Below are 25,621 nucleotides of genomic sequence, written 5' to 3'. Positions count from 1 at the left end.
GGACTGCCGCCGCCGCATTCGTAATCGCGATAGTCGACCGGACAACGCACCACGCGCAGCCGCGACATATGTCACAAAAACCGGTGAGTGTAATCACCCGGCACGCACAACAACAACAGACCCACTGACCTACATTCGGACGGAAATAAACACATATAAACGACCCACTCGTAATCGGAGGAACGTGACACCCGTTCTACCGACAACAGCCACACATATTCTTTCCCGTACACAGCACCGGAAAACCGACCGGATGACATGTCGGGAAAGTATATTAACGAGTTAACCGTTGTGGAACTAGGCTATGAATGTAGGCAGCGCGGGCTACCGGAAGGGGGCGCGAAAGACGCCCTCGAAATCCGATTGACCTAGCACTTCGCGGGCATGGATCTGCAGGCAAACGCCATCCGGTTTCAGCCTATGGAGACCATTAGGCCGACCGGAAGTCGCTTGGACTCGAGTCAGGCACACCATGGGCAGACCACCTGTGACCACAGCGGACGACAGAACGGACACCCACCAGCCACAGAACACCACCAATCCAACACTCACACCAAACAACCAACAAGCTACGGACATGATTAGAAGAGCCCACGGCATACTGCAGGAGGCGCAGCAATCGGCAACGACCCCGCCGCGTGCAGACAGTTTGGAATCACGACTGGCCATGCTCTCGAGCTGCATGATCCGTTTTGGTGACGACCAGCGTCGCATAGCAGAGACAATGCGACGCTTGGAGATGGGTATGTCTCAACAAGCACCGGAACGACAACCGGATGTACCATCACCGTCCAACCTCCACAGCACAATGTTATCAGGACAACACCGGAACACTCCAGAGATATCAGCGACCAATAACACGCGCGCGCACACACACACGCACACACGCACACAAACACGTCAACCACCACGGACCACAGAACGAGTTACCCGGCGACACGCGAATCACGTGCCACGGAATATCAACACCCGACCACGCACCTGACCGGTCAGTGCGTTTTGAAAACACAGCGTGTCATCACAATGCTCCCACACTCACCCACACATATGAACCGCAACAGTCTATACTGATACCGTACAACGATGTACGTACAGCGAGATTTTCGAAGCCGGAGTTCCACGAAACCACACCCAAGGACCCGGTACGGTTCAGGGCGTAGCCAGTACATTGTGGAACACCATCAGGTTGCTGAACCTCACCTGGATGAGTTCCCCGCCGAATTTTTGGAAAAGTTCTACAACGCGGACATACAATCCCGGCTGCGGGCCGAGATAGTATCGGTTAGACAAACTTCTACGCAGTCGTTAACCAGCAAGAGCACCAGCTTTGCGCGCTTCCACCTTGCTGGGAAGCCCTCATTGGAGAGACACGTGTTGTAAAAGGTAGTAAACAGCTCTGGAAATTTTTCGTATGCCAGCCTAATTACCTCATTTGGGATAAAGTCAGGACCCGGCGCCTTCCGCGACGGTAACCTATCTACGGTGCTGCTTACTTCATGGTCAGTAATTTGCCGCATCATGGGTTCGTCTTCGAGCGTCGAGGGTAAGTCTACCAAAACTGATGGCTGCTGAGACACGTTGGGAATGCGTGTCCAATCTGTGTGCGGTGACGCTGGGAATAGCCCGCGGGCCAGGTTAACAACCAAGTCTTGACTCAGATCTGGGGCACGTCTGCCAAGTCTTTTTGACACCAATTTATATGGAACTCCCCAAGGGTCATTTTCCACTGATATACACAGCTCCTGCCAGCTCTTCTCCTGTGACTTTCTTATAGCAAGCTTTACGTCCCGTCTCGCCTTGTTGTATGACTCACGCTCCAATTCTCGTGAAGACGTTGACGATCGACGACCGGCCCGCTGGTAATTCCTGCGGGTGGCAATGGTGATCCTGCGCAGTTCCGCTATTTCGCTATTCCACCCAATATGCCGAAAATTTGCTTGTAAATACAGCTCTACGTGGCATCGCTGCGTCACAAGATTTTGTTAGGAATTCGTTGAGACGGTCGGCGTGGCTATCGGCTGACTCGCTTGCCGGAAGCTTCAGGGGAGCACCTGTCAAATCCCAATACTAGTTTACCACCGCAGGATTGAGCTTTCTGACTGACCAGCCTGGAGCCAGGACACGAGTTGGACCGTCAGCAGGAAAGCGTGGTTGTGCGATCACTACGTCAAACGAAATGTATGCGTGGTCGCTTGCTGAGTACACATGTTATAACACTGTCCAATTTGTGATCAAGGGATAATTGTAGGGCAGACGCCTTGCCATAGTAACGTCGATGACCAAGGCTGCGTTTACCCGTGCATACGTCGGGACAGAGCCTCTATTACAAATCATCATGCCAAGGGACGATGCCAAATCGGAGAGTAACGAGCCCCGTGCGTCATCCGTTGTTGATCCCCAACAGGCTGAGTGGGCATTAAAGTCACTAGCCACGATGATATTTGCCTGGCTCATGGATTGTAGGCGAATGGACGCCTCGAGGCCAGACAGGAAGAAGTCGAACTCAGCAATGCTGCAGTTCGGACTACAGTAACAACTATACATAATACTGTTGTTAATCTCCACCCAAACAAAGCCAAAACCGGCACCATAGTCCATGATGAGCGGGCGTGGGTTACCCGTTACATAAATTGCTGACTTGCCGTCGTCACTATTAATCCACCGTTCAGTGTTTCCCATTGGCTTGTGATAATCACTGATGATTGCAATATTGGAACTCCGTTCTGCCATCGCCTGCAGGAGCAGCTGTTGGGCTGCCCAACAGTGATTGAGATTTATTTGAATTACTTTAGTCCCATCCGAGATGACTGAACGAGGGGGGTTACCTGACCTTATGCTCATCATGACGATGTTACTTTAGCCACTTCGACCACCCTGGCAAAGGCACTCACTGCTTGATCAGAAGCGCTACAGTTGGCCGCCTTGTGGCCAGCTTCCCCACAGCGTCTGCAGCACGCCGTCCTATCCGGGCCTTCACACTTATTCGATGTATGTCCAAAAGCAAGGCAGCGGAAGCATCTGACCTTTGTGTCAGCCATTCTGACCCTGCAGCTGACCATACCGGTTCTTAGCCGTCCTGCATTGATTAGTTTCCGCGACGTCTCTCGAGGAAGAGATACCAGGGCCAGCTGTGAGCCGCCGAACCTTTTCCTAAGGCTAACCACTTTGATGATTTCCTGCGCGATGATTGCCGCCCTCGCCACCGCGTGGGTTACTTTGTCGGAGCTAGTCCACTGATCCAAGTCCAATATTTCCACCAGTGCCCTCCGCTGGAGGGATTTCACCTGAAAGTCAGGCCCCGCAAACCTAGCAACTTCAGCACGAACCGCTTCTATGTGTTCTTGATCTCCATGAACTTCAGTTAAGTAGGCCGCCTGATTTGGACTGCCGCATGCCCACAAAACTGTCGCCTGTGATCGCCTTGTTTACACCCTCGCGTATCTTCTTGGCGAGCTCCGGGAACTCATCCGCACCAACGTTTACCAGAATGGCTGACGGCCGAGCAGTGGCTCGCGATCGCATGTCTGCAGGTGTTATTGGCTTATCAGTTTCTTCCGCTGACGCGGGTGGTTTCATATTCTTCCCCTTCTTTACCACCTCAGTCCAGGAAGGTTAGGTTAGGTGCCGACAGTCGCGCAAACATTCCCCGTCGTTGAATCTTGTCCCGGGGTCAGTATTCCTATGCCTCCTATGTCCCACCAACATGGGGATTGTGTCTCAGCATCACATGACTTTGTGACTTTTACCACCTGTTTGTTTTTCTCCTCTTTAATGGTACCTACTTTTTCGCGTGACTCTTGGAGAGCACTTACCACCAATAGCAACTCCTTTATTGTCTTCTTGGCATCGTCACTATGCAGTTTAGGTATTATGGCTTCGAGGGCTTTTACTTTGGTTCCTAGCAAGGAGATCCCGCCATCCTGAGCCTTGACTACCGCCCCCAAGCCTTTATCGTCGAGTAAATTTTTCGTGGCTGCTGATGTTATTTTGTGTTGTCACAACATCCGACCCCGTCGGGCTCACACTTGTGTCGCCCATTTCAACGGAGTGGGCACCCAATCCGAAGGTATCGGTGCCCTGTTCCGCTCTTTGTTGTTGTTGAGACACACTGCCCCTATCCTTTCTCACCGCGTCGAGCCTCACTGTCCCTATCAGTTCCGGTAACTCCCCCCCTGGGGGGGCTGGAGTGGTCGGGCTTAGGGGATCTTGCGTAGAAGCGCCGTGTTAGGTCGGAAGGTTTTGGGAGGGCAAATTTTCACTCCCGAAGCTCTCAGAGCAAACTCAGCCGAGATATCAGCAAAAAATTGAAAAAATCTGGAGGAAGCTGGGGGCTTGTGTTTCCGATGAAGGGGAATGCAAGCCGTGCCCTACAACAATGTCTATGGCGTTTGCCCCGTCGCTCACGAGTTATTTGCGCATGCGCCGCGGTTTGTATAATTGCCTCCACGGTGGAGGTAAGTTTGATTTTCCCGCCGTGGGACGGTTGCGCCGTCGGTTATGCCACGTCGATTGTTCACACTGTGCCAATTGCTCCCCGACACTTGTTCACTTGAAAGCCGCTGTTCACCAACGCCAAACAGCTGTTCGTTTGGAAATACCGTTTTCACCCGGGTGGCTTTGGGCGGCCGTGTTAACAGATAGGGGAAAACTAAAAATTCGTATTACTCACCCGCGGTTCGTCGGAATTTGTCGGTCAAGGTGTCCAAGGAAAGGTCTACCCGAGCCACGTCCTTCTAGCCACTGCGCGTGAACTTATCTCAGGTACTTTGGTCACTAAAATCCCGGCGGCGCTGGGACTTGTGTTGTAGGTTATCTCGGCCAACGGGGGTCCGAGAGGGATGCGCGATGCTCCGAACTCTTCGGGAGGATACGGTGAGCTTTATTCGGGCCGGCTCAACACCGACACCGGCCCGATCGTGAACTTTTTAGGTAAACAAACAGTTTTGCGTAACAGGCGGAAAAGTACAGTAAGGAAGGGAAATCACGATAACTCTGCAATAACTCAACCGATATCCGCGCGGTTTAGATACGTTGATACAGGAAGACGTAACGCATCGACTCGCACTCGCAGCGTAAAAAACGGCTTGGTGTTTTCGTTGAACAACGACAATTGCCCGGGAGCGACGCAGAAACACGACCACACGCCACAACAGCCACCGCTGAACTAACCTAACCTAACCTAACCTTACGGCTGGAAAGCCGCTACCGCCAAATCTGTGCAAGTACTGTGGAGGGCCTCACTGTAACAGTGACTGCTCCGGGTACACACCGGCTTCGGGAAACGGATACTGAGTCGGCGGACATTTGTCCGCTCCGCAGTCTCACATGCACATATACACACAACCACGCCACCAACGTTCGGCATTACGGAAGGGGATATAACTGTCAAACAGGCATCGACAAGCTCGGCGTCATCAGATATATCACCCACCCACACACACAAAATTTCATTAAGTAGTAGGTCGTGTCGTATACGCCACGCAAAGGCTTGATGTATATAACAGGTATATTATTACGGTTTCCGATTCCCAAACCGTCAAACGAGTAAATTATTGATACCTGCTGTATGAGCTAATGTAAGTTCTCCATTTGGTGACCACGATAACGAGTACTGCACAAAAAGATAATTAGACTAGGCCCAACAGGATTTATACTATACAACTCTAAGGTTACTTTACTCTCGAACAATTGACCACGATAACGAGTACTAGATGTTTTCGAGAGTGAGATCTCTTTAACCTAGACCAAAGTCTTACTCTTTCTCGACTGACCACGATGACGAGTACTGGACGAGAAAATGAAGTATTACAGTGTCTTGCTACCTGATCCTGATCGACAAGTGTCTTTCACCACAAAAGTCTACGCACGATAGTAAAATATTCTAAAATAGAATTAAAGAATAATAATAAACACTTGGTTAAAAATCAAACTGTTATAATAAAATATATCAAAAACAATAAAAATAAACACGTAATAATATTCGTAACTGCGAACGAAACCTTACTCGAAAAAATGCCCCGCTCCCGTCCCAGAGGTCGCCTTATGTAGTGTGTTTGGTGGTGTAATTCTGCTGACTTGACTCGATGGAATTCTGCATCGACCGATTTAATTTTATAATTTTTTCTATGTATATATACAACAGTCGTCACCACCACACACACACACACAGACCACTACTATGAAATTCACACGTGCACTGTTGGAACATACAGGTAGCACAGAGGCAACCGAAACGGACGCTCTGATAATGGCGGAGCAAACCTCTCACCAGAGCACCGGTAACGCGGTTCAGAACCAGTTGCCCCTCTACAGTAAACAAACAACGCTGAGTAACGAAAAACGAACATGCCCCGACAAAATTTTGACCCCTGCGATCGAGCTCGAATTTAGGTCAGGCTTCGTAACAGCGCTACTCGACTCACAAGCACAAAAATCATATGTAAGCCCGAACATTGCACACTCATTTGGCACACCACGCCACGGACAACCCACCCACGTACGAATAGCGGACGGACACAACACAAGGTTAGGTTAGGCACAAACAAGTGGTACCGCCACATTCAAAGCCAGGATAGGAGACTTGACGGTCACTTTCACCGTAGCCATTCTGGAAAACTTATACTGCGACATGCTCTTAAAGAACCAAACTCCGATAGCGCTCAAACCATATCCCTAACCGCAGGCAAAACAGACCATAATCGATACCATGGTACAGGATATGGAACAACAGGGACTTGTGGAGCAAAGCACATCACCATGGGCCGCACCCGTTGTCTTAGCAAAAAAGAAAGAAGGCTCGCCCCGACTGTGCATCGACTACAGACGACTCAATGACGTCACTGAGTCCGACGCTTACCCAATGCCGGATCTTAATACGTTGATAGGTCAAATGCGAGGTGCAAATATGTTCAGCATTTTGGACCTTAAGTCGGGATACTGCAAGTACTACTTAAACAAAACGCTCGAAAATACACGGCAGTAGTATAGATGTACCATTCCTGGCACAGTCCTTAAATCCATCAGTAAAAGATCACAAAGAAAACAATGTGCAAAAAGATCAGACAATTGAAATGCAATAATTATTAAAATATTTTTCGCAAAACTTATGATATTAATAATTGAAAATTTAAATGCAACATTTCAATATTAGAAAATATTGAAATGTGATATAAATAATAGAAATGGAAAATATTTTAATATATTATATTTTCAATCTTTTTTATTTTGATTTTTAATTAATGTATTGAGATGGCTTACAAAATCATTTCTATCTATATTTGTTTTATAATGTCCCCAAGCTAATGTATCAATACTATTTTCCAAAATAAATCTTTTATCATCATAAGCACTTAAAGCTTTTTTGTTTTGTTCTACAGTAAAAATATCATGCAGCTTAGTTCTGAATAAATTTTGTTTAACATATTTTGATTTTTTTGTTAGTAAACAATTTTCAAAATCATTAAAACATATTTTATTTTCCACAACATTTTTTTCATATGGATTGCAGCTAAATTCTCTGTAAAAATTGTTCTTTTATCAAAATTTGGTCTCGCAATTAATTTGTCTAGTTTTGAAACATTAGAACATAATTTTATATCATCATGATTTCTCACATTCATCATAGTACGTCCATAAACACTATTGTTCATTAATTTGAAATATTCTTTTTCAAACTCATTCTTAGCTTTTGATCTAAGGTTAGTATTGAAATCAATATACACTTTTAACCAAGGAGATTGACTAAATTCTAATACTCTATGCATTTTCTCTATCTTTAAACCTAGTTTAATATATAATTTTAGTGTGTCATAATGTATTATATATTTTTTCTTATCATACAAAGTTGTTAATAATTTCGGGAGTTGTTTGTCATCAAAATGTCTTTCTGGTGCTAAAGGGAAATCTGAATGTAGATCATGAAGTTCTTTAGGGTAAGATAAATCGACTTCTAAAATATAACCTTTACATGATTTATCAGAAATATTCATTACATAAAAATCATTCAGATTATCAACCCATTTGAAATCTCCAGTAGGTAAATATTTACTCATTGCCCAACCATAAAGATTATTTGCATCCAAGTATTGTAAAAATATTGATTCATTATTTTCTTTAAATTTATCTCCCATATATTTATTATTTGCTTTTGAATATCTTTGACTACATTGAGATAAGCCCCCTTTTATTCCGGATTCAAACATCAATATTTGATCGATATCTGTTAATAAATCTAGCTTTACTTTTGTCATTCTTAACATGCTATCCCACGCAAATCCTGGTGTAGTGTAATACCGCAGAGGATCTAATTTATAATTTTTTAAAGAAATGTCTCTAAAATTTTCCACTATATCTGTTAATAGTAAAACATCAATCTTATTATATAAACTGGTGAATTCACGAAGATTTTGTATATTAAATACTTTCCAAATTTTTTGTGAGTTTTCATATTCCTCTTTGGTTATATTTTTATCAGTGAGAGAACTATAGAATTTTTCTATAGGTGGTAAACATGTTTCATTAAATTTATCTTCAGAATCCATATACTCATAAGGATAAGCTAACTTTCTAGTAACTAAATCTAAATATTCTTCAGGAAAATATTTACTAAGTTCTTTAAATTGATGTTTTTCAAGATTATTTGCTAGTTTATCTAAAGAACTTGGTAAAAATTTAAATGAATCAATAAATCTTAATTCTGTTGTTAATATTGTTTCTTCATCTTTGATCACTTTTGTACGTTTTATAATTTTTGAAAACGAAATATATTTTTCCTCATTATTTGGAATTAATTTTATATCATTGTCATCATTCCCAAATTCTTTTATAAATAGATGAGCATCATAACCTGATAGATTATGACAAACGATTGGAATAAATTTAGGGTTTTGATAAGTAAGATTACATATAGCCCCTCTATATTTACCAGTCAAATGATCATGATCGCAAACTTTTCTCATATTAATGTTTTTATTTTTTATTTCTTTTTTCCTTAGATATTGATATTTTTTAATATTTTCATAATCATTATATTGTTTATAATATTCAATAGCATTATGAAAGATTTTTAATTTTTTCTCTAACCTTGGAGGTAATTCACTTAATAATCTTTCACATATATGACATTTGATAGAATTATTAAAATTATTTTTTTGGTCTGCAGTCATCAATTCCATTGGAACTATTTTATCATATATTTCTGAAATAGCTATTTCTTCATCATACATACATCTTAAAAATTCTTGAGCTACATTTGGACCAGAATATACTACAGGAGGTTTATAATCACCATTACTATATTTAATATAGTAACAAAAATTATTAGGTATATGTTTCTGATAACATTTTGTAAAAGACTCTTTATCATTTGGTTGACAAGTGTATATTGGTACGAGTGTACATTCATAGTCAAAAATAATCTCAAAAGGGATTCTTAAAGAATGATTATACTTCTCAAATTCTAAAGTTTTATTAAAAGGTTCTGGTAGAATCATTTTAGCAGCTTTATTATTACCACAATAATGTTTATGTTCATTTAACTTATTTTCTGTATCAAAACTATTTAAACACATTTTACATAAAAATCTTTTATGACCATCTTTTGTCATTTGACTTCCTACTAATTTCCATAAATCCTTAATCCAACAATAATGACCTTTATTCTCATTATCCTCTCTTAAATACAACAAATCTATATGATTAGTTTTTTCAATTTTAGTTATTTCTAGTGGTAAAATTATATGTGTATATTGTCCTTGTTCTTCTAGATAGTAAATATTAATAGAAATATCCTCTGTTTTTTTAACAAATTTTGGAACGTCTGTGATTTTTACTGGAAAATTAATACCTTTTAATTCTTCATCAAATTCATTTTCCCATTTTTATATTTTGTAACTCTTTGTGCATCTTTTTTAACATCTTTACTATGTAAAGTAGAGAGTATTGACCAAAGAAAACATTTATCATCTTCATTTTGAACATTTATAACAGCGTGTTTATTTTGAATATCTTCAGGTAATGGAATATATGAAGAACCTTTAAAAGGAACATATTTATTTATATTTATTCCCAAACTTAAAATTTGATCAAGTCTCCATTGAGATTCTTTCATTACAAAATCTTCTATTTCATTTACAATTTTAATTTTTACATTTGTATAAATTTCATTTAAGTTAGAATTTTTTGTTAAAATTTCATTTTGTGTTTTAAAATTACATTCTTTATATATCATATCTTCTTCAGATTTACCTTTCTTATATATAGCTAACATCATAATATTTACTTTTAAATCTTTCTTTTTTAATTCATGTTTAATGCTTCCTATTACTGGGTTATCTAAACGATTTAAAAACACTTGTGGATCTTTAATACCCATGTTATTTTTAATAACATAAGTTTGTAATCTACTTTTAAATGCAGTTTCTTCAATTTTTAGAATAGGTCGATTATCTTTCTTTTCAAACATTTTTACACTAAAATTAAAAACCTTATGTGGTTTTGGTATTCTTTCTTTTTTTAATCTTATTTGTTGTTGTGGTTTTGGTATTCTTTCTTTTTTTGTTCTTATTGGTTTTGTTGGAATTTTACTGTACATTTTATTAAATTTAGGTTTAATTGTTTGATCTACATCATTTGTTTGATGACGAATAGATTTCAAATGTCTAGACCAATTTTTGTAAGTAACTGTTAAGTTACATTTATCACAAGTTTTGTTAGGATATGTTTTTTTGTTATCCATTTTATTAATATTAATATTTCCTTTAACTAAGGAATCAATTTTATTTAAAGTTTCCATTATTTATTATAGAGGATATTATTTTTTTTTTACATTCAAATTTTTAATAGAAATTATTCTATTAAAAATATACTTTTAAAAACAGATTAAATCCCCTTCCTCGGAATTCCGAGGTCGGAGATTTAATTCATTAAATAATAATTTAGTTCTTTTTAATTCAAACCAATGACTATATTGTATTATAGATATCACTTCCTTTAACTCATGTCATTTAAAAACAATGTGAAACATATAGTCGATTTATTTAATTTAATATTATTTTAATATTAAGATCCCATAAAAAATTTACACATTTTAAGATTTCCTAAATCTTGAACAACCTTAACATCTTCTAGAAAACGATGTCTATAACTACCTATTGTAATTATCATATCATTGGCTATTCTACAAAGTTCTAACCAACTTGGTGAATGTAATAGTTTAGAAATATAAGGATTTCTAGTATTATCATCTTCTTGGTCAATAATGAAAATATTTCCATAAATTGGAATTTTATGTAGATTATATTTAATTATTTCAGTATTATCATGATATTCAAAAGCACAAAATTCAACATATAAATTATCTTTTTTTGAAAATTTTTTCATATATTTTTTTATATCATTTTTCATTAATTTCAAATAATTATATTTGTTTTGTTTTTCTTGATTAATTGGTAATCCTTTGTAAGTTTTATTATATCTAAAAGGTACAATTGTTTGATCTATATCATTTGATTGATGACGAATAGTTTTCAAATGAGCAGCCCAATTTTTGCTATCAACTGTTAAGTTACATTTATCACAAATTTTGGGGGGATATGTTTTTTTGTTATTCATTTTATTATTATTATCAATTTCTTTAACTAAGGGTTCAGTAATATTTAATATATTCATTTTATTATTGTTATTAATTTCTTTAACTAAGGGTTCAGTAATATTTAATATATTCATTATTTATTATAAAAAATATTATTATTTTTTAGATTCAATTTTTTAATAGAATAATTTCGATTAAAAATAACAATTCATAATATCTGGAGACAATAATATAGAAAATTTATTAGAATTTATGGAATTTTATAAAGATAAAAACATTGATCCTCTACGGGTTAATGTTAATAAATTACATAATTTTATAGAATTTTTAAATAACAATTAAAATTTTGTTTTTTGCATCTCTTCGTTATAAAAACTCCCTTCAACCTCTTCATTATTTAAATCTATAATTTTATAGGTTATAGGATTTGTGTTTAAAATTTTATTAACTATAAATATTTCTGTTGTCCAATTATTACTATATTTATTAGCAAATGTTTTTTTATATGCTTTTATTCTGACTCTATTACCCACGCTAAATTTTATTTTTAATTTAGGTTTGTTTTTTGTATAAAATAATTTGCGTAGAACAAGGTCTTCGTTAGATTTATTTACTTCACAAGGTTTCATACCAATAGATCTATGTATATCATCAAAATTATATTCATCTATTAAAGATTGTAAAATGTTAAACCATTTTTTAGATTTTTGCATTTCAAATTTTATTCTCATTTTTTTGTTTAATGTTCTATTAAATCGCTCAATAATTGCAGATTTTTCTTCGTTTTGAGTATGATACATATGAATATTATATTTTTCCAAAGTTTGTTTAAAATGTTTATTTACAAACTCCAAGCCTTTATCAACATGTAGTAATTTTGGTGGTTGATGTTTTTGTGATTTAGCTTGTTTTATTATTTTTTCAAATGTTTTTGAAACACTAATACCATCTTTATTTTTGAGTGGTAATGCCCATACAAATTTTGAAAAAGTATCTATAACAGTAATTATATAACAATAACCTTTATTTTCATTTGAATAATTTCTCATTATAACTAAATCAGCAGCCCATAGATCATCAATACCTTTAGTGATAATCCTTCTTTTAGGAAATCTTAATCTGACTGGTTTATGAAGTTCTTTAGCTAATAAAAATTTGTCTGTATTATTTGAAATATTTTGATTTATAGATTTATTGGTGACGGGTTGTTCAATTTCAGATGATGTTGTAAATTTACTTTTATTTGTTTTACAATCCAAACATTTTGTCGAAATTCTCCATCGACCATTAACTGTTTGCATTTTAATAGGATTTAAATTTTTTGTTCTTTTTTTACATTTAAGACAATGTATAGTTTGTAATAATTCATCGCGTTTATGAAGTTCTTTAGCTAATAAAAATTTGTCTGTATTATTTGAAATATTTTGATTTATAGATTTATTGGTGACGGGTTGTTCAATTTCAGATGATGTTGTAAATTTACTTTTATTTGTTTTACAATCCAAACATTTTGTCGAAATTCTCCATCGACCATTAACTGTTTGCATTTTAATAGGATTTAAATTTTTTGTTCTTTTTTTACATTTAAGACAATGTATAGTTTGTAATAATTCATCGCTCATTTTATATTGCAAAAATTTTTATTTGATTTTTCCAAAAATCTTTGGAAATAATTTTAGACTATCAGACTATGAGGGGGACTTAAAGAGAATTAAAATTAAAAATGTTTAAAGCAAAAATGAACTTTCTAACATAAATATTACCGGAGTTATACTTAAATCAAAAATATGAAGTGAGGGGTAAACTTTTAGTATATAGTGTAGATAAGTATATAAATAATATCTGTGCTGTTCCGACTTGATAATATCAATTATTAAATGAATTATCAGACTTTAAAATATTTAATAATAATAATAATAATAATAATAACAAATATTTTCAATTGAAAAAAAAAATCTGAAAAAAAATGCAAAAAATCGGTAAAATCATTCCCAGCTTTACAGATACCCGTTATGAAAAAAGGAGGCCGGAACTCTTTTACAGATATCTGTAAAGCTATCGTGGGAGGGAGAAATTATCCAAGTGTTGTTGATCGTCAACTACAGTTTTTCAGTAGAACTAGATAGGTGGGCGCCTACACCTATCCAATTTACTGTAAACGTCTTCAAAGCATGATTAAATTAGCAGGAGAATATGCGGCGCCACACATTCCCCACTAATTACGATCTTACTAAGAACACATTTAAAACAAACGCATTAACTGACCAGGCTACAACACTTGGACATGTATAAATGATATTTAAACACTATTTAAATAATTCGATAAATAAAAACCTCATAATATATATATATATATATGATAAGATATTCAATACCGGATGTTAAAAAAAAATAATCAGTCTAGCTACACAAACGTTGATATATTATATATTATTATTATTATACGTAAATATTATTATACGTAATTATTCATCTTATACTTATACAGTTACACGTAATTATTCAACGTAGTTATGTTGTTTTTTCATTACCTACTAATTTGATCATCGAATGTAAACATGAAAATAAACAATGTCTACGTGAAAATGGTAAATATGATAGTGATAGTGATTATAATGAATATAATATATTTAACCTGGTATTATCTCAAATCGAACTACGTAAAAAACAGTGTGAAGAATATGAACATGAAATCAAGAAACTTAAGAAACTTAAGAATATGCTTTATTTCCGCAATGTGACAATAAAGATAATAGAACAACGTGAACATGAACGTGAACGTGTACGTGAACGTGAACGTGAACGTGAACGTGAACGTGAAAATCAACAACGACAACGTGAACATAATTAATTGATTTACATAGTTATGTTGTTATGCTTAAATGTATGTTTTAATGTTTCGATGTTTAAAAATTTTTATTTTTATTATAATAAATAATAGAAATGGAAAATTTTAAAGCATCTTTAAATAAATGCGACAACACTCAATATGATTTTGTAAAATTAGATACATTAGAACAAGGAAAAAAATATGAGGTGACTTTTTTCGAATATTTTGATACAGAGCATGGTAAAACAATAACTGTTGTATTAGATAATAAAATTAGAGTATTTTTACCAAATAGATATTTAGATAATTATGAAATGACAGATGAAAATATATCGTTATATAAAAATTCGAAAACAAAATTTAATCTTATTTATAAAGGAATGAAAAAATTAAACAAAGGAAAATCAATGCATTTGATTGATTTTGAATAAATTAGAAAAAAAAATATATAAACTTTTATAAATGGTATTTATAAAAGTAAAAAAAAATGGTTATATTCATTTACCACAACCAGAATTCAATGATAATAATAAATTCAAAATAGGTCTCGAATCAATGTATTTAAAAAGTTTAAATTTGATTAATATTGAATCAGATTGTAAAATAGAAATTGAACATAGAGAAATATATATAAAAAAAGGTATATATAGCATTTCATATTTAAATAAATTAATTGAACCGGTATTCTTATCTTATAATAATAAAAAAATTCAAATTGAATCTCCTTGTTATTATAAATTAGATGAAAAATTTAAAAAAAATTTAGGATTTGAAAATACAGAATTTGATTTTTCATTAGTTGGTAATACTTTAATGTATTGTCCTACTTCTGAAGAAAAATATATAAATATAGATCAAGAATGTATAATTAGATTAGGTAGAAATGGTGAAATACCGAAGATTGAAATTCCAATAGGAATATACACAATAAATGAAATTGAAAATTTAATGAATTGTTATGATTTTCCTAAAATAAGTCTTGAATTAATTGATGATTTTTTAAATATTACAGCCTCAATCGGTCTAAGTTTTGATGAATATTTATCAAATTGTTTAGGTTTTGATTATATGGGATATTTAATCCCTATAAATAGGGTATGGCCTGATTCATGGAAACTAGGTCCTGATATTGAATATACAATAACAGGATCAAACAAACCAATTTTTTATACACAATGTTTTTTAAAAAATATAAACGGTGTTATATTTAGCCAAACAAAAAAATCTGATAAAATATATAAAACTAAAATTGAAGGTAACTATTCAATTGATCAATTGAATAGTATATTACCTTCAAATATCAAATTACTAAATGATAATAATTTTATTAAATTAACTTCAAAAAATACTTGTTTGATAGACGAAAATTTAAAATTAAGTTTAGGGATTGATAATAATTTTTTATATAAACATGTAGGAGATTCTGAAAAATTAGATAGTAATATAAATAAACAATTGTTAGAAGTACATTGCAACATAATTGAAAAGTCTGTTTCATCTATTGATGAAAAAGTTATCGAAGAGGAACTTTTGTTTGTTTTTTATTATGATTCAAATAATCCTTTTATAAGATGTAATCCAATAATGTACAGACAAGTAAATGTAAGAACAATTCAAATGATAAAAATATATATTCTTGATCAAAATGGTGATATTGTTAATTTTGGTGATGATTTTATTGTTTATCTTGATCTAATTGAAGAAAAACAAAATAAATATTAAAATTATTTTTCAATAGAAATATTTCTATTGAAAACACAAAAATTTATTCCAGAAAGAGGTGGAGTACTATTATTGTTGTCAGAAAGACATGAAAATAATTCTCTTAAAAGAAGTGTAAATCTATTATCTAATTTAATTAGTAAAAGATTCTTCAATTGTTCCTTTTTCAATATCAAATAAAAATTCATCATTTCTGATGAAAAATACATAACAAATTGTACTTTTAGGTAAATCTTCATTGAAATCCACATGTAAAATAATATTTTGTTTAGTTGCAGAAATATTTGTTGGTTGTCTAGTCATGTTTACAAGATATATTGTTCTAAATGTTTTAAAATCGTTTGGATCATTATACATCAAAGGAAGTTCTTGATGAGTTTTATGAAAAGTTTTTTTATAATCCATTAAACTATCATAAGCTTCACAATATTTTTCATTCTTAAAATCTAAATCTTGAGTTTCTTCAGGATAACGTCTTCCATTTATTTCAAACCTAAAATTTTTCACATTACAATGATCAAATTCACAAGGATCATGTTCTTGAGTATTTAACTTGTTTGTTTGAAATACCACACCCGCAAACAAAGGACTATTAAGACTTCGATATTGAGTTGTTAAATCGAGTTTTATGGTTTTTCCTGATATATTTCTTTCTTCAATACATTGCCATGATTTAAAATTAAAAATATATTTTTTTTCTTGAGAAATTGTTTTTAAATCATTTAACAATAAAACTTTATACATAGGATTGAATTCTAAAATTGGAATTTTAATTGTAAATTCATCAATAATAATTTTTCCATCTTCTGTACCTGTAACAACTTTTTTTATTAACGCATCATCATCTGTATTTCTCGTAAAACTTATTTCCATATCACCTTGGAAAACAGGATATATTTGGTCTTTAAACCATCCTAATCCGAATTGTGATAACTTACCCATTACATTAAAACGACCTCCACCTTTATATTTACTTGAAAATCCTGAGTTTATAATTGGTCCGTTTGGATCCACAGAAAAATCTAACACACCTTTAATTGTACTAGCAACTCCTGGATTTTCGATTTCATCCAAGACTTTACCATGTTTTTTAACTTCAATTCTAGTAAATAAAAATGCAGGAAAATTATCAATTAGTTGTATTTTTGAATCTTTAGGATAATCTTTTCCATCTTTTTGCAAATATCTACCATAAATATAAAACTTTGCATCTTTAATGCTCAGAAAATCATCCATATTATCTATTCTAAAAATTGTAGTTTTATTAGGTGTATTAAGTTGTGAATTTTTCAAAGGTAAAAAAGTTTTATATTGAGATCTTTCAATATATTGATCGTATTTTTTAAAAATATTATACATTATTATTTATAATAGCAAATATATATTTTTTTTTTTATATAAATGGATAAATTAATGGTAAAAAAATATATTGAAGATGATAGTAAAGAAAAATCTTTATTTGAAATACCTTCACGAGTTTTAGTGGTAGGAGCATCTGGCTGTGGTAAAACAACTTTGTTGTATAATATGATTATAAGTTATTGGATTCCATATAAAAATCTATATATTTTTACAAAAAATATTGATCAGCCAGTTTATAAAAAATTAAAAAAAATATTTGATGGAATATCTTCTATAAACATTCATTTTTCTGATGGTGATATAATATCTGTTGATGATTGTGAACCTAATAGTGTAGTGGTTATTGATGATTATCTTTTAGAAGATCAAAAGTTGATAATGGAATATTTTATAAGATCGAGATCAAAGAATATTAGTGTTATTTATTTAACACAAAGTTATACTTCAGTAGATATAAAAACAATAAGAAATAATTTAACTGTATTAATTGTTTTTAATCAATCAAATTATTATATTAAAAAAATATGGTCCGATTTTATTAGTAAAATTATACCATTAGACAAATTTAAAGACATTTTTAGAACTTATTGTAAAACATATGATACAAAAAATAAAATAAAAACATATGGTTTCATAACAATAGACATAATAAAAAATGTTATCTATGACAATAAAGGTAATGATATTTTAAGTATTGATGAACGATAAAAATTATTTTTTATTTAATAAATGGATATCAAACAAATTCAAAATGAATTTAAAAAAAAAAATTAAAAAAAATGTAACATTTGAAGATCAAAACAATTCCAAGGTAGGAAATAACTTAGAAAACGAAACAGACAAAATGAAACAATTAATTCATCTTAGACAAAATTTACAAAAAACTTTTAAAAAATCAGATTTAGAACAATCCGAAAAAAATTTAAATTTTATAAAAAAAGATGAAGATGAAGATGAAGGTGACAACAATAACGCGTCCCCTATTCTCGGGCACGTTGAATATACACCAAAAAATATCCAAAAAATAATTAATCTTAAAAAAAATTTACAAAATAACTATAGAAAAACAGTTTTAAACGATAAATATACATCAGAAGAAAAAGTAAAACATTATGAACCAATATTAAAAGCCTTATCAAATGTTGAATCATCTGTTAATGATGTTAAAGAGGTTGCTATTAAAACCGATAATGATATTCAAAAGATGATAATACCTACTCCTTATAAACCTCGTAATCCAGAATTATTACGATTAACAGAAGATCAAGATAATATGAAAACACCTAAAAGTTCTCCACTAATAACAACAAATAAATCTCCTATGCCTAAAAATATAATAATATTAGGTGAAAATGCGCAAAAATATTTACCAACTTTACCAAATGAAGCTAAAGGTGTTAATCCATTTGGAATATATTATATAAGTAAAACTGATGAATTCATGATCGGAAAATACCCTATAATATTTGACTTTGATGATATAATTTTAAATGGAAAAAAACATTACTAACCCCAGGTATGTGGAGATTATTAACTCATACAGATGTTACAAAATCAGAATTTTATACAAAAGAAGATTTTGAAAATTATGAAAAAATATTAATTGAAACAGATTCAATATACCAAAATAATGATATTAACACAGGAAAACCTAAATCAAGTGGAAGTGCTAAATATAATGAAATGATTAAACCTATTTGGGAAAAAATTAAACTAACATCAACAAAAACTAAAGAAAGTAAACCAAAAACATCAAAAAAAGATAAATCACCAACACTGAAAGAATCACAAAGTTTACCCAAAGGAGAAGGTTTAATAAAATATACAAATAATCCTATTGAATTTATTTATATCGATAATATAATAAAAATAATTGACAGACTATATTTTATATTAGCAGAAGAAATAGCGGGAAATTATGGTTTTCATAATGAAAAACTTGGTATTGTTCATTTGTTTAAACGAAACATGGAAACACTGATTGATACTCCCAAAAAAGGTGTTGAATATTTACTACAATCTTTGTTAAATTTACCAAAAGAAACAACAAATAAGTTAGAATATAATATTAAACAATTAATTGACAGACTACATGTTATATAATCTGCAGAAAGATCGGGAAAAAACACTTATCATGATGAAAAACTTGAAATTCTTAATTTTTGTATTAAAAAAATAGAAAAGATAATTGATATTCCCGTTAAAGGTGTAGAATACTTAATGTCGTATATTTCACATTTACCAAAGGATATTATAAAAGGTTCAGGGTTTTTTAATGATTTTTTAAATTGTTCAAAATTACCTCCGATACATTGGCCTGGATATAATTATCTAGGACCATTTACAAATTTAGATAAAAATATTCCCCCGATTAACAAGTTAGACGAATATGCAAGAGAACATGATTATTTTTATAAAGATCATAAAGATACTAAAACAAGACATATCGCTGATAAAAATTTACAACAAAAAGCAATGGAAAGATTTTATGCTTCTGATAGTTCTTTGAATGAAAAAATTGCTGCTTTGACAACTGCAAATGTAATGAAAACAAAAAGATATTTAGGAATGAATTTAATATTTGAATAAAATTTAATATTTTGTATAATAAAATGCATTTTAAATTAACTGAAAACCATAAAAAAAAATTGGCTGAAGCTCATAAAAAAAATTCTAATGCAACAATTCATATTGCTTGTGATAAAATATATAAAGGAGAAAATAAATATTATTTAGATCAAAATCAAATAGATAAATTAAAAAATGCCAAGAAAAAAAATTCTGGAGTAAGGTTGGAGATTACACCGAAGCAAATTAAAGGTGAATTTTTACCATTAATTTTACCTTTTCTAGAAGCTGCAGCAGTAGCTACTCCAGCTTTAATTGCATTGTATGATAGTTATAAAGATACTAAACATAAGAAAAAAATAGAAGAGGAAATAATTCGTCACAATAAAGAAATGGAAAAAAATAAAGGTTCTGGATTGAAGACAAATAAAAAAAAAAAATCGAAAAAATGATTAATTTCGATATATCAACATTTAGAAAAAACATTAAAAATTATCCAGGTTGTTATACAACTTTTTGGAGTAAAGTTAAAAATATAAATATCGAACCGTTAAGTAATTTTGATATAATAAAATTTGGAAATAATATAAAAAATTTTAGAGGTTGTTTCATGATAAATGAATTACCTGAAAAACCTTGGTTAAATGAATGTGGGATATTTAATTTAAATAATTCTACTCAAAATGGTTCTCATTGGGTTGCATGGAAAAAAATAAAAAATTATAAAATATATTTTGATTCATTTTCGAGTACTCCTCCTCCTGAAATTTTAAATTATTTAGGTGATGATAATCTGTGGTATAACAATGACAAGTTTCAAAACTATGATGATCCACCTATATGTGGACATTTATGTTTAGAATTTATTGACAATTATAAAAAATTTATTTAAATATAATTTATTAAGATATTTTTAATAGAAATATTTCTATTAAAAAATGATGATTATTTAGTTATATTCTAAGCAATTTGTGATCGGAATCTGTACCTCCCATGCCAAGACAACAAATTTTAATATTTCCTAAATCTTGAAAAACACAAATATCATGAAGATATTTGAATAAAAAAGTACCTGTTGTAATTATCATATCGTTGGCTATCTTACAAATTTCGAGCCAAGTTGGTGATTCTAGTATTTTAGAAGCATAAGGCTTTCCATTTCCAGAAATATTGTGTCCATTATCGACGATTATAATATTTCCTTTAATAGGGATTGCATTTAGATTATATTTCATGATTTTAATATTTTTATTATTAGTAATATAGTATTCATATTTACAAAACTTAACTAATATTTTATTATTTAATATTGATTTTTCTATTTCATTTTGCATTTCATTTTCTTGTAATTTATTAAAATCTTTGATAGTTGTATCCATTGTTTTATTATACATTTCAATTCCTTTAACTAAGGTATTCAATTTCTTTTTAATAATTATTATATTTCAATTTTAATTATTAATATCATAAGTTTTGTAAAAAAAAAAAAATATTTTAATAATTATTGCAATTCAATTTTTAATTATTAATTTCATATTTTTTGTGAAAAATATTTTTGGGGAAATATTGCATTTAAATTTTCAATTATTAATATCATAAGTTCTATGAAAAATATTTTAATAATTATTGCATTTCAATTTTCAATTATTAATATCATAAGTTCTATGAAAAATATTTTAATAATTATTGCATTTAAATTTTCAATTATTAATATCATAAGTTCTATGAAAAATATTTTAATAATTATTGCATTTCAATTGTCTGATCTTTTTACACATTGTTTTCTTTGTGATCTTTTACTGATAAAAATAAAAGTGCGCCAGGAATGGTACATCTATACTACTTACGACACTTTATATTATTTCGTAAATTCCATTTAATAATATTGTTTGAAAATAATATCATATGTTTCACCGAGTAACATACAATTCTTGATATGGCAGCCTCTATTCTTCTAAGGTTTCACCCAACAACCATTGTATACTTTAGATGCGTTATATATTTCAAATCACATGAATTTAATAACCGCTCGTGATATAATATAACGTCAACCATACGTATAGTGTTATTGAGAGATTAGTTTTACTATAGTATTTTACTAGAAAATTAAAAATGTGTCGTATTCATGAAAATAATCGTCTACCAACACAATATTATATAATCATGCAGCTAGTGTATGGTCTTCGAAGAATTGCGGTTACAGACTCTGAGCGCACCAGGGAAAACATGACGATAGATTGGACGTTGAATGCGTTAACGATATTAACATACATAGATTTTGATACAACTAGATTTATATTGTAAAGAATAAGAAACTTGGCTTAATATATATATATATATATATATTGTGTATAGTAATAATAAACTTTTCTTTATAACCATACGATAGTTTATATTATTTCAGAAATCCCATGTAGGTATTTATCAACACCCATGTCAATTTTTTATATATTACATTTAAAAATAATATACTAATAAATTTAAAAATATACTATTTTTTAGAGAATAAAATGAATTTTAGGGGGTATGGATGGAAGCTATATAAGTGCAAATATTTCAGGTTAGGTTAAAATATAGACATATTTCCATACCCCTAAAATTCATTTTATTTTTTAAATACCACTAAAATAATTTTTATATTAAATCACAATGCGTTCAACAGTCCTCATAAGTACATCTAATTTTTAATTAATTTTTATACTACATAATATTACTTAAAATCTTTTCACGTTTATTAATTTAAAAAACGAAGACAACGAGTCAATTATGGATACTGAATCATGTAAGAATATTTTTATATTATTTTATGTTAAGTTACATTGTTATTTTTTTATTCAGTTAACGAAGTATTAAACATTATTTTGAAAAAATCGTTCGAGGAAAGATTTGTAGCTTCGTGTGGTGTGGATTGATCGATTTCAATTTTATGCAATGATTGTCGAATAAAAAAAGGGGAGTTTTGTAAAAATTATCATTTAGTTAATAATTCAACTTGGTTTTCTATTGTAAGTAGGAAATTTTATAAAACTAAATTAGTATGGTTAATAGACGAGCTTGCGACATTTTCAGGATATGATTTCGAGGTATTGTTACGCGAGCTATTTGAAAGCGTATATCAGATAAAATGCGATAGAGGACATGACTTTTGGAAAAAAAAATTAGCCGAAAAAGTATCACTCGACGAACAAATCCGGTTAGCCCTAATTATTGGTGTAATTTAATTTTTAAGATATTAGAGTTAAAATGTAAAGACGTCGATTTAAATTTTATTATAAGTAAAAATAATATAATTATAAGCAATGAAATTAAAAACAAATGTAAAAAAAAAATTTTTTAGACTCTTTAGATATTATATACGATCATAAAAATATTTCTTCTGTTGAAGATTCACGTAATGCGTATTTCGGATCAAGTACATATGAAATTTGGTAGTACGCTTCATCAGTAATTATTATTTTAATACTAACGTATCTACTTATTGTATTTTAGTTAAATAATATCTCCTTTCAATAAATATATCTGTATAACCAAACAAGTTCTATAATTCTTTGAGTAGCATAATATCAATAATAGCGATTCTCAAAGCGGTATATGTCGGTATTATTATAGCAACTATTTTTAAGAAACTTCATAAGTTATATCTAAATAATATATTAAAAAATTATGATAATATTTGGATTTTATTGAAATAATATTATACAGCTAGCATAACGATACGTAGGATATTTACAGGTGTGTAAAAGAACATTTTTCTGCTGAAAAATTCAAACGATTGGTACATGAGAAATCCTGACGCCGTACACTATTGTTTGTATATTTTACTAGGTACTCGGTCAACCTAACGCACAAAGTATCGATTGCGGGAAGGTTATTGTAGACAATATAATATTATATATTTTTAGAGATCATCTCAAATCCTATTCATTACCCAACCCCAAGTCCCCAATCATAAAATATCGGGATTTCTGCCCAGTAACTCTGTCGTCTGCCGAGACACAGTCAGTCTGTCTGTTCTAGACACCCATATTTTTACGTACTCTCTGCGCTCCGTGTTTTCTCAGTCTTTACGCATTTATTAACTTTCTGTTTTATTTTTTCTCAAAATGATTTCAATAATGGAATTTTTATCTTTATTCGTATTTGCGTTACCTACATCGAGAGGTGGACGAAGAGTATTGAACCCGCTACTAAATACGAATGATTTAATAAATATATATGGTATAGAACTGTAAGTATGATCTTTATATTATTTTTAAAATGTATATTATTTAATCATTCGTAATATAGTGTTAGAACGCGTGCAGTAGAAGACTATGAAAATGCGGTTGAAGATTTAGAAAATGATAACATGAGTGAAGACGAGTCTGAGATCACCGGCAACGATGAAAATGACGCGCGCTCGGAGACATTTTCGCCCACTCTTACAACCAGTAATTATGAATTAGGGGAGACGTATAATTTTTTAAATACTATATTAGACGGATTCCTATGGGAATACGTGAATTATTATGATGATTGAAAGCTATGGTCAGGATTAATTAACAACAGTGGTTATTACATACACTTAGCACTTTATTATTTTAAAAGATAGAGACGTATAGGTTAACATAAGTATAACATGAATTATCGGCAGTCGTCGGCGACCGTACGTCGGTGGCATGCGTCGCGCACCGTGGGTCCCGTGTAACTGTTTAATGTTTAGCGCGGTCGAGTCGTGTGTCGGCACTCTCCAGTGTTGCCACTGGAGGGAGCTAACAACCGACCGTCCTGACCGCTGGACCATCCTCGGGCCAGCTACATCGTCATGTGGTGAAATCGTCGAGATACTTGGGAGCCCGTCTGGCTCCGGCGCCACGTTTTTGACCTGGATCGTCCCGGCTTGATTGAGTGGTCCCAGTTGGCTCGGTACTTCCTTCTACGTGGTTGTTTTCTCTAAGTTGGTCTTCTTCTCCATCCTCCGTTTCACTACCGTCTTCGTCTGGATCATCGTTCCCAGCTCTCAGAACCGACCATGACTTAAGTTGCGAAACGTGAGCTGTTGTCGCGTAAATCTCGTGCCCGTCCGTGTCGAGTTCGGCGACGCGGTATGTGTCGCTTGGCAAGACCTCCATCACCTGCAGCGGCTTAGTGCGATATTTCGGCTGTAATTTCTTCGACAAGTGTGGAGTCGATTGTTTCATCATCACCACAATTTCGCCTACTTCGTATCTTATTGCCCGGTGTCTTTTCTGGTCGTAAGCAATTTTCATTTTGTTTTGTGCGTTGACAATGTTTTCGCGCACCTCGGCTTGTACATCACACGGGTCACGCCAGTTGTCTCTAGTAAGACTGAGAGTAGGTAGAAGGCCTTTTTGGAAGCGGAGAAGGTACCCGTGTAGCGTTTCGTATGGCGTTTTCGTTGTCGATTTATTAGGTGCAGTGTTTAGCGCGTTTTCTACTTGCCGTAGTTGCGTGTCCCAGCTGGTGTGATCGTCTGCAGTGACACTTAGTAAGGCGATGACCGTACGGTTTGTCCTCTCCACCTGCCCATTGGCTTGTGGGTGCCGTGT

At 32.3% G+C, this 25,621-nt stretch overlaps 1 protein-coding gene across 1 annotated transcript; it reads right to left on the bottom strand.

The window, feature by feature from the left end:
- Positions 1 to 1,018: 1,018 nt before the first annotated feature.
- Positions 1,019 to 2,841, bottom strand: LOC149057897 (uncharacterized). The gene is made up of 3 exons (XM_089221146.1): positions 2,306 to 2,841; positions 1,253 to 1,908; positions 1,019 to 1,200 (listed from the first exon to the last, which is right to left on the bottom strand). Exons 1-3 carry the CDS (start codon positions 2,839 to 2,841, stop codon positions 1,019 to 1,021), a joined length of 1,374 nt encoding a protein of 457 aa, XP_089077272.1.
- Between the last annotated feature and the right edge of the window lie 22,780 nt (positions 2,842 to 25,621).

This window comes from Diuraphis noxia, unplaced genomic scaffold (genome assembly GCF_037042655.1).
Source record: "Diuraphis noxia isolate RWA-SAM2 unplaced genomic scaffold, SU_Dnox_SAM2 contig0002, whole genome shotgun sequence".
In the NCBI taxonomy this organism is placed as follows: Eukaryota; Metazoa; Arthropoda; class Insecta; order Hemiptera; family Aphididae; genus Diuraphis; species Diuraphis noxia.
The sequence above is the reverse complement of the archived record's forward strand: the minus strand, read 5'-3'. Positions and strand labels throughout refer to the sequence as shown.

What these genes read in the sequence shown, in the direction of transcription:
- LOC149057897 (XM_089221146.1), bottom strand. Translation starts at nt 2,841, where the DNA reads ATGAGCATAAGGTCAGGTAACCCCCCTCGTTCAGTCATCTCGGATGGG. An exon ending in AATAGAGGCTCTGTCCCGAC is followed by an intron (nt 1,909 to 2,305) that starts GTATGCACGGGT and finishes TGGGTGGAATAG; the next exon opens with CGAAATAGCGGAACTGCGCA. An exon ending in CTCGGCCCGCAGCCGGGATT is followed by an intron (nt 1,201 to 1,252) that starts GTATGTCCGCGT and finishes GAACTCATCCAG; the next exon opens with GTGAGGTTCAGCAACCTGAT.